The 11213-nt window shown below is 43.4% G+C and overlaps 1 protein-coding gene across 1 annotated transcript in view; it reads right to left on the reverse strand.

The window, feature by feature from the left end:
- AGPAT9 (1-acylglycerol-3-phosphate O-acyltransferase 9) overlaps positions 1-6401 on the reverse strand; it is a 108478-nt gene extending 102077 nt beyond the window's left edge. The window contains exon 1 of the mRNA XM_006885324.1: positions 6210-6401. Coding sequence (XP_006885386.1) covers positions 6210-6350 — 141 coding nt within the window. The 5' untranslated portion in view covers positions 6351-6401. The remainder of the gene's footprint in view (positions 1-6209) is intronic.
- Between the last annotated feature and the right edge of the window lie 4812 nt (positions 6402-11213).

Genomic DNA, 11213 nt, shown 5'->3' on the forward strand with positions numbered 1-11213 from the left:
CCATCCATCCTGATGCTACCAGTTGGTCCAATGGTGAGAATCTTTGTCTTCTTGACATTGAGCCTCAATCCATATTGAAGGCTGCAGTCCTTGACCCTCTGCAGCAAGACCTTCAGGTCCTCCTCAGTTTCAGTAAGCAGGGTTGTGTCATCTGCATATTACAGACTGTTGATAGATCTTTCACCAATCTTGACCCTACATTTCTCCTCATAGAGACCAGCCTCCCAGACAATCTGTTCTGCATACAGGTTGAAAAGGTATGGAGATAGGACAAATCCCTGGTGTATGCCCTTCCCAATTTTGAACCATGAAGTGTTCCCTTGCTCTGTTCTGATGACTGCCTCCTGGTCCAAGTATAGGTTTCCCATTAGAACGATCAAGTGTTCTGAGATTCCCACTCTTCTCAGAGTCAGTCACAGTTTGTTATGATCCACACAGTCAAAGGCCTTTGCATAATCAATGAAACACAGATAGACATTCCTCTGGTATTCCCTACTCACTCAGCATTTCTTAAGCTCAAGGAACTGAAGAACAAATTCAAACTTCAAGTTGCTATAATCAAGGATGCTTTAGGCAGAATATTAAATGATCTAGGAAGTATTAAAAGAAGATGGAAACAATATACTGAGTCACTGTATCAAAAGAATTGGCAGACACAGAAGAATTTCATGAAACAACATATGAGCAAGAGCCTATGGTGATGAAAGAAGTAGTTCGGGCTGCTTTGAAGGAAACAGCAAAAAATAAGGCCCCAGGAATAGATGGTATACTAATTGACATATTTCAACTAACAGATGCTGCTCTGTGCGTGCTCACCAAGTTGTGCCAAGAAATCTGGAGAACAACCACTTGGCCAACTGACTGGAAGAGATCTATATTTATTCCCATCCCAAAAAAGGGTGACCCAACAAAGTGTGGCAACTATAGAACAATCTCATTGATTTCACATGAAAGCAAGATTCTACTGAAGATTATCCAAGAACGACTGGAACACCACACCAGCAGAGAACTGCCAGAAGTCCAGGCTGGCTTTAGAAGGGGTCGTGGTACTAGATATATTGGAGCTGATGTTAGACGGATCTTAGCTGAAAGCAGGGAATACCAGAGGAATGTATATCTGTGTTTCCTGAAGGATACTACAGACAAATATTAAACAACACAAGAAAGAATACACAGCCACTGTTCCAAAAAGAATTGGTTTGCACTGAGCTATTTCAGAAGTAGCATGTGATCAAGAACCAGTGGTACCAAATAAAGAAGTCAAAGCTTCACTGAAATGCACACTCATGTATATTGCTGCATACTTCACAAGAGCGAAGACATGGAAGCAACCCAAATTTCCATCAACAAATGAATGGATAGAGAAGCTGTGATATATTCACACAATGGAATACTACAAAAACAAGGAAGTCATAAAGTATACAAAAGGCGTGACCCTGCAGGACATTATGCCGAATGAAATATCCTGGTCACTAAAGGACAAATACTGCAGAGTGCCACTGTTATAAAACAGGACTGACATGGGGGTTTGGAGGGGAGAGAACTAAGAAGGAGTAAGTAATGAACACTGCATTGGAACAGAGGAGGGAAAGAATTGTTTAAAAGGAACATATAATTAACATTATTTGCATGACAATAGAATAAGAGGTGCATAACATGAGGGACTAGGGTTGAAGGGAGGGAGGAAATTGTGCAACAATGAATTCATTTTTTAAAGAGAAAAGTGAACTGGGGGTATAGGGAGGAAAATGTGCAACAATCAATGAATAGAAATCCAAGTTTTCTGTAAACTTCATTAAATCACAGTAAAATGTTGTTATCATATGCTATCAAGTTGCTTATTGACCCTAAGTACAACAGCCCTGAAACTGCTTTATTCTTTGCTAACTTTATTGTCTCTGACACTCCTACCCCCATTAGTCACTGAATCAATCTATTCCATCGATGGACGCCCTCTCTTTTTCTATCCTTTCACCCTTCCAAGCATGATGTCCTTCTCCAAGGGCTGATCCCTCCTTGCAACATGCCCAAGTATGTCAGATAAAGCCTCAGAATCTTTGCCTCCAAGAAGCAGCCTGGTTTCACCCTCTTTAGGATAAACCTGTTTATTCTCCTGGCAGTCCATGATATGTTCAGTACTCTTCTCCAGCACCACAGCTCAAAGGCATCAATTCTCTTTCTATCATCTCTAGTCATGTCCAGTTCTCTGACATAGAGCAAGCAGTCTTGAAGACTATGGCCTTGATCAGGATCACCTTAGTCTCCAGACTAACATCATTGCTTTTCAGCACTCTGGAGAGGTCCCTGACAGCTGACTTTCCTAATGCAATGCATTTCTTAATTTCCTGGCTGCTTATTCCAAGAGTGTTGAAATCACGATAAAAAAAATATTTAAAAAAAGTTTCACTGAAGGCAATGGCCAAAAAAAATTAGAGCTTTAGGAATTAACAAAATATCTCTGAAGTGTTTTAAAACAGATGCAGCCATGGGATGCTAACTAGTCCCCCCACAAAGAAAGTATGGCAAACCAACTGGAAGAGATCAGTTTTTGTGTCTATTCCAAAGAAAGGTGATGCAATTGAATTTAGAAGTTATTAAACAGTATCATTAATATTACAGGCAAGTAAAGCTTGCCAGAGATAAGTTTAAAACTGTTAGAACATCCACAGGCAATTGCCAAAAAAAAAATCAAGCTGTATTCATTCAAAAGAGGATGTGGGATATCATTACAGAGGTGAAATGGACCTGGCTGAAAGCACAGACTATCAGAAAGATGTTTACCTATGTTCTATTAACTATGCAAAGGCATTCGAGTGTGTTGAGCATAATAAATTATTGATACCATTTCAAAGCAGCCAGAGTTGTCCTTGGAGGCAAAGATGGAAGGGCTTTGTCTCACACACTTTGGTCATGTTGTTAGGAGGAGCCAGTTGTAGGAAAAAGACATGATGCTTGGAAAGGTACAAGAGTGATGAAAAGGAGGTAGACCCTCAACAAGATAGGTTGACACAGTGACTATAGCAAAAGGCTCAAGTATATCAGGCCATGGTCTTCTCAGTTACTCGTTATGCTTCAGAGAGTTGGTGTTGACTAAGGATGATAGAAGAAAAATTGATGCCTTCGAGTTGTGCTGCTGGAGAAGAGTCTTGAACATACCCTGGACCACCAAGAAAACAGATAATAGGTCTGTCTTGGAGAGGGTAAAACCAAGTCTCTCCTTGTAGGATGGGATTTTGAAGCTCTGCCTTACTTTGGACACGTGACCAGGAGAGATCAGTCCTTGGAGAAGGACATCATACTCGGAAGGGTGGACAGACAGCGCAGGAGAAGGAGACCCCAATGAGATGGATTGATATAAATAACTGGGGAGATAAGGTTTGGTATGTCAGAGTTAGTGAGAATGGCTCAGGACAGGACAGAATTCAGAGCTGCTGTACATAGGGTCGCTATACATCGCAGGCAACACAATGGCACCTAATAATAACATACTATGACAGCTTGGAAGCAGGAGTGGCATCCACTTCCTAAATAACATGCCTCTGGAAACTCTATGAACTTTGATACATTTCGATGGTTGTAGAGGGGCTTTAGGCCTTGTGTTCATGGGGTCACTATGAGTTGTTCTAGACTCGGAGGCAATCAACAATAACAATGTATCAGAGATGATGAAGATGGCACAGGATAGGGCAAACTTTAGATAGATATGAGTTATGGCCAACTTGACAGCACCTAGCAACAACAATGAAAGGGAACAATAACAATGAGAACAATCAGTCATGTAAGATCAAAAGAGCACCATTTACCAAAAAACAAGAGTTAGAAGGCAGGAAGGTGCAGAAAGACAGAGAGAAAAGTGGAAATAGGGAAACCAGGGTAAGAAGGATATTGTTACATTGACAGGATTGCACATAATGTCACAAAACAAAATATGTATAAACTATTGAATGGGAAACTGATTTGCTGTATAAACTTTAAGCTACAACAAAATGTTCAGAGGAAATAAAACCACAAACACACACACATACTCTTTATGAAGCAAGCATAGTTCTGCTCTTTCACACATGGGACCACACCAAGTAGGAATCTACCCAACAGCAATTGTATTGTCAAATTTAAGGAAACAAGGTAGCTAGAATCTAAATGCTATTTTTTAATTGCAGCAAAAAAAAATCTAATATATGCAGGCACCCTTCTAAAACACTCATCAGCTTAATCATTTAAACCACATAATAATAATCTTATGGGGGAAATAGTTATTATTGTTACCAGTGTTAAGCTGCTAATAAAAAGGTTGGCAGTTCAAATCCACACGCCATGTCAAGGGAGAAAGATGAGGTGGTCTCCTCTCTTAAAAATTTAATCGTGAAAACCCGATGGAGGGTCATCATGAGTCAAAATGACTTAATAGCAGAGGGTTCCTATTGTATAGAGAGGGAAATAAGGTACAGAATGTGATAATCCAAGGTTACACACTGAGAAACAAAACTAATTCCAACTCATAATGCAGAGAATTTTTCTATAGGACAGAGAAGAATTTTTCCACAGAGTATGCAAGGCCTTAAATCTTTACAGAACCAGATTACCACATCTATCTTGTCTGCTCTGCTTTCAGTTGGTGGCCTACCACTTAACGACTACACCACTAAGAGAAGCAGCACTGATATTTAAATCTAAACAAATCCAAATCTCGCCTCTGTATCCTTAGCCATTAACTGACTCCTCTTTGGTTATGACCCTATTTCTACGACATAATTCAGGAAAACAACGGATCTTCTGAGCTTCAATTTTTCTCTCTACCTCACAGGGCTATTGAGATACCAGTGAGATAGTCAAGGGTTGAACTCAGCTCAAAGCTACTCCTCACTGACAATTCTGAGGGTTTTTAGAGGCAAAGCATCTGGTGGATTTGACCTGCCTACCTTTGTGTTTGTACGTTATGCATCAGAGAGTTGGACAGTGACTAAGGAGGATAGAAGGAAAATTGATGCCTTTGAGCTGTGGTGCTGGAGAAGAGTATTGAGAATACCATGGACTGCTAGGAAAACAAACAGATTCATCTTGGAGAGAGTGAAACTGGGCTCCTTGGAGGCAAGGATTCGGAAGCTTTGTCTAACATACTTTGGACATGTTGTAAGGAGGGACAGGTCCTTGGAGAGGGACATCATGCTTGGGAGGGACAGCGCAGGAGGGGAAGGCCCTCTATGAGGTGGATTGATTCAGTGTCTGGGGTAATCGGGATGGGTGTGTCAGAGGCAGTGCAATTGGCACAGGACAGAGCAGATATTAGGGCTGTTGTACATAGGGTCGCTATGAGTAGCAAGCGACTCGATGACACATAACAACACCACCACCACCATTGTGTTGTAGTACAAGTCCTTACTCATGAGGTCACCAGAGCACTTTGTAATTTATTTTTTTTTCCATTCATTCATTGTTGCACATTTCCCTCCCTCTCCCTCCTCCAGTCTACTTTGCATCGCCCTCTTGTTCCAGATTGTTGTCATAAATGTCTACTCAAGTATTCCTTAAGCAGTTACAAAGCAGTGTTCATTATCTTTTTTAATAAAGCCTTACCCAAATAACAACAAACTGCAATGTTGCTCTGTGAAAAGTACTTCTATCTAAAAACTTTTCTAGGAAGACATGAGGTCAAAGAATGCACCTTTGCAAGGGCCCTTGATTAGATAAAATTTCCATGACTCCACTAAAATGGAATCAGATTCCTTTCTGCCTCACAGCAATAAGTATCTTATCATGAGCATAAAACAGAATTCACCTGATGCCTTTCTGGTCAAGATGAACTCGTACACGAAAGGGCCTCTGAAACTTGGGGCTATAAAAACCCATGAGAATGAAGGGGCAGCTACCCCGGTTAATCAATTGGAGGTGGGGCAAGAGACAGTAGGAGGTTAATCCACCGATACAGTTGAAAGGAATAATTTTTAAATAATAATAAATTGGATTAAGGGTTGGTTCCGCCTTCTCTCTCCCACCAGAGGCACAAGAGTGTGTAGGGGGCTCAAAATTAGTTCTCTCCAGCTCTATATGAGAAGCTGAGATGCTGTCTTCAAGCTGCTAAGGAGGTGAAATCCAACAGCACACCTTTCCCGCCGAGCATCGGCCTCCAGGGTCCAGCACGCTGAGTTGGTCCCCACTGCCCCGGGTTTTCCCTTGAAAGGGCAGTCGCGCGGCATCCCTCCGGCTCTCACCTTAAAAGTTTTCACCAGGATTTTCATATACAGTTCGGAGATGCCCAAAGACACTCCGAGCGCCGACGGTAAGACGATGAGGCCGAGCACCAGAGTCAGCCAGGTGGACAGGATCTTGACCACCAGTTCTGCGCCCTCCATGGCTCGCGGCTCGCGCACCTTGTCGGAGAAGGTTCACAGAGGAGGTCCCAGGCCGAGGCCGGAGCTCGGCGCGCCGAGGTCGAGGTCGGAGCCGGAGCCGGGCTCCCGCGAATCAGCGCCGCCACCGCCTGGCGCCCAGCACTGCAGGGGAAAGAAGAGGAGCAGGAAAAAACTTTCAGAACTATGGCAATTTCCTTCCTCCCTCGAAGGGCTCCTCCTCGGCCTCGCCAGTTAACTCTTTCTCCGCTAGAAGCTCCGGCCGGGGACGTAGCCACCGCACCGTGCGCTGTCCAGAAAGGCCAGGAGTTGGCGGGGGCGAGGGTAGTGACACCGAGGCGCAGCTGGAGCGCGAACCGCCGGGCCAGCAATGCGCCCCGCCCCACCTAAGTCACCCAGAGACTGGCGATTGCAACAACTGCAGGGCTGACTCACCGAAGCCCTCCCGGGGCAAGGGTCCCCGTGGGGACACGGCAGCCGCACGCACGGAAGCCGGCGGAAGCTCCGACCCCGCCGCCCAATTTCAGCGCCCGGCCGTCGCCCCACCTCCTCCACCATCCAAAGAGAGCTCCCCAGCCGGACCAAGACGGAGACCGCCACAGCCTCTTGGGCCGCCGCCCCCTTCTCCCCGCGCCCCGCCTCCCTCCCACCCTGACTCTTAGCAAAGGTTCTTCCAGGAGAGGAGTTTGCATCTGCAAATGTGAGCCGTTTCCTCACCCTTAAAATGAAGTGGTGACGTTCGGAGAATGCTAGAAAATGTCTTGTTCGTGTGGGTGTAAAACAATCTCTTAGGAAGAAGGGCTTTCAAGGAGACGAAAGCGCCTAGAGCGCAGCTGAGCTGCTGTTTACACCTCTCGTCGCCTCCCACACCTTCTTGCCCTCCCTCCCCTGCGGAGCTTTGTGGCTAAATCCCGCTTATCAAGATTTGGAGAAAGGCTTCTCCATAAATGGCTTATTCCACTCAGCCGCCGTCTCCCGAGCACTGAAACTCTTTGAATCGGTGTCTGTCACCCCCTTCCTGGGGAAAGACTAACCACAGCTTTCCCCCATCATTCCCCCAACACCCGCAGTGCAAGAGACGCGCGGTATCACTGCCGCAGAAGAGGGCCAGGCCAAGCCCACAGGCGCCACCTGGGTATTCAGACCACTGCACTGCTACCGTGTCAGCGCTTAGGTGAAGACTGAAGGACAAATCACAATCCTGTGTTCACTGTCATTCCTGACTCTCTCAACCTGAACTGTTACTAAGAATGAGTTGGGGGGGGGGGGGGGAGCAGGGGGAAATAGAGAACTGCACTACGGAAAAAATCGAACTGCTCAGCTTCCCTTCCAGATTATCAGTGAACCAGACCCAACTCTTTCACAGGTGTTTTTAAGCTCGGGGAGCCGGGAGGGGGGAACCTGGGAAGGTCAGTGGATTTAAACAATGTGATAGCAAATTCTGCAAAAGTAAACTGCCTCCCAGCACAGATTACTGAAGTAAAGAATATAAAATATTCTCCCTTGAGGAATATAAATGTCTTTGCACTTCCTGTTGTGTTCTGTCTAGTCGGAACTGACCCACAGCTAGCCCTCACATGAGAGGAGATTGCTTATGTTTCTCCAGTATCAACTGGTGAATTCTAACCTCATACCTTATACGTCCTATACTATATTCTCCTCTTGAGATTGTTAACAGCTTCATCTTGCTTGGCTCCACAGTCAACACTCTTGGTACCAGCAGTCAGGAAATCAAAAGAGTAATTGCATTGGGAAAATCTGTCAGCAACCTCTCCAGAGTACTGAGCAGCAATGATGTCAGTCTAGAGACTAAGGTGTCCCTGACCCAGGCCATAGTCTTCACAATTACTAGCTATGCATGAGAGAGCTGGACTAAGGGTGATAGAAGAGGAATTAATGCCTTTGAGTTGTGGTGCTGGAGAAGAGTATTGACTATACCATGGTCTGCTAAGAGAACAAACAGGTCCAGAGGGTGAAACCGGGCTGGTCCTTGGAGGCAAGTTTTGTGAAGCTCCATCTATCATACTTTGGGCACGTTGGAAAGAGGGACCAGTCGTTGGAGATGGACATCATGCTTGGGAGAGTGGAGGGACAGCGCAAGAGAGGAAGACCCCTGGATGAGATGGATTGACTCAATGATTGGGCCCAGATCTGAATCCTTTGCACAATGTCCTCCCATGCAACTTACAGCTTCTGAAGGTCATCTGAGTTGTTTTAGATGCAATGGCAATGTTGTTGTGTGCAGTTGGAACCAACTCATAGCTGACCTTCTAGCAGGTATTCAGAGGCAGTTAAATCATTCTGGAGAAGATTGCCCATTCTTCTCCTGCCCTGTGCATGCATTGAAACACAGGCCTTTGAGATTGCAGCACAGCTTCTTATCACTAGGTCACCAGAGCTTGACAACAATGAGAGAGGACAGGGTGAAACCAAGTTCCTCCTCGGAGGCAAGGATTTTGACATTCCATCTCACATCTTTTGGGCAATTTGCCAGGAGGGACTAGTCCTTGGCAAGGACATCATGCTTGGAAGGGTGGACAGACAGTAAAAGAGAGGAAGACTCTGGATAAGATGAATTGACTCGGTAACTGAGGTAATAGAGGACAGTGAGATTGACCCAGAATAGGGCAGGGTTCAGAGCTATTGTACATAAGATTACTGAGTCTCAGTCAATTTGACTGGCATATAATAACAACTGTAGTTTTACTTAAAACAGGAAAGGCAATCTGATGATTTAGCTATGTGCTAACAAAAAACATTCCAATCTACAGGAAGATAATGGACAGTCCTATAAAGATTTATAGACTTAGAAACCAAAAAGACGCCAAGACAATGGATTTGTTTGATTGTTTGTAAAATAGGAAAAATATCTGTTGTTGTTGTTATGTGGGTAAACTATAGCTTGTAGTAACCCTAGGAGCAGAAAAATATTAATGCTTCTGTAAAAATAACCATCAGCATCCCCTTTGATGCCTACTGTGTCTAGCCAACTCTTGATATGGTGACTTGGGCCTCAGTCAGTTCTGTAATGCTTTGTGCTTGGCACTGCTGCCGTCTCTCACACTGCTGCCAGTCTATCTTGAGTTTAGGAGGCTCTCAGTCTAAATCCCAGGTACTACATTTAGGGAAGGATTTCTGTCTAAGGTGGTTCTAGGAGCTGAAGACACTCCAGGACTGTCTTCTTGTGATCTAGTTTCTCTGCTCTTCTGTTTGCAACACACTGCTATCCCAGTAGGATAATTTGCCAGATAAGGGTGATGTCTCCTCTAGATCTGATATGCTAGTGACTCAATGGCACATAATAACAACAACATAAAAATAAAGTTATAAATGAGGAAGTTTCAGGTGGTTAACTTCTAAAAATTAAACGTCTATACAGTCAATTATTGCTGGTATTAATGGTGTTGACTAGGGCTCAAAAAAAGATAAAATTGTTTACAATTTAAATCTTTTCTCCATTTATCATGATTTTACCTATTAGTACAGTGGTAAGGATTTTTGGTTACTTGATGTTCAGATGTAATTCATATTAAAGGCAGTAGTTGTAGTCCTTGATCTTCTGCAGCAGACACTTCAGGTTCTCCTCAAAATTAGAAAGCAAAGTGTGTCATCAGCATAATGCAGTTTGTTGATGAAACTTCCTGTAATCCTGATGCCACATTTTTCTTCATAAAGTCTAGCTTCTCTAATAATTTGCTCAGCATTAAGACTGGATAGATAAGAAGAGAGGATATACCCCTGACACACCTTCTTAATTTTATTTTTTTTAATTATTATTAAATTTTATTAGTTTCAATGAACATTCACAGGGATTCTGGGCTTTCACTCCTTCATTGCCACCTTCTTAATTTTAAACTATGCAGTGTTCCCTTGCTCTGCTTGGACAACAGCTTCCCATTCATCTCAAGGTTTGTTGTGATCCACACAAATGTCTTTGCATAGTCAATAAAACACAAATAGACATTCTTCTGATATTCTCTGCTCTCAACCAAGATCTGACATCAACAATAACACCCTGTTGCCATAGCCTTCTTCTAAACCCAGCATGAACTTCTAACAGTTCCCTGTCAATGTCAACTATTTTTTAATAATCCTCATCAATATTTTGTTTTCATGTGGTATTAAGCATATTGTTTGATAATTTCTACATTCTGTTGGATCACCTTTCATGGAAAAGGGTATAAATATGGATCTCTTCCAGTCAGTTGGCCAGGTAGCTGTCATTCAGTTTTCCTATCATCTACTAGTAAGCACATCCAGGGCTTCATCTCTTATTTGGAACATGTCAATTGGTGTCTCATTGATTCTTGGGGCTTTATGTTTTGCCAGTGTCTTCAATGCAACTTAAAATTCTTCCTCCATCACCATTGTCTCTTTGGTACAAGCAGTAGATTAGGAGACATATAACATTGGAAACTCTGCCATCAGGAATTTCTCCAAAGACATGAAGAGCAGTGATGTTAGTTTAAAGACTAACATGTGCCTAATTCAAGGTATAATATTTCAAATCACTTGATATACATCAAAGACCTAGATAATAAATAAGGATGGAAGGAAAAGAATCAATGCATTTGAATTGTGGAATTGGATGAGAGTACTGGTTATCCCATGGCCTGCCAAGAGAAGCAACAGAAAGTGAAACTAGAATGATTCTTGGAGGAAAAGATAGTGACACTTCATCTCACATAATTTGAAATGTTATTTTAGGAGAGGCTATTCCTTGAAAAGGGACATCATTCTTGGAAAGGTGGGAAGTTAGCAAAAGAGAGGAAGACCTTCATCCACCGTCTGTGACAATGGACTTAAATGCATTGAGGATGACAAGGATGGCACAGGGTAGGACGGAATTCAGATCTATTGTTCATA

This window comes from Elephantulus edwardii, unplaced genomic scaffold (genome assembly GCF_000299155.1).
Source record: "Elephantulus edwardii isolate Elephantulus edwardi_28Jun2011 unplaced genomic scaffold, EleEdw1.0 scaffold00042, whole genome shotgun sequence".
In the NCBI taxonomy this organism is placed as follows: Eukaryota; Metazoa; Chordata; class Mammalia; order Macroscelidea; family Macroscelididae; genus Elephantulus; species Elephantulus edwardii.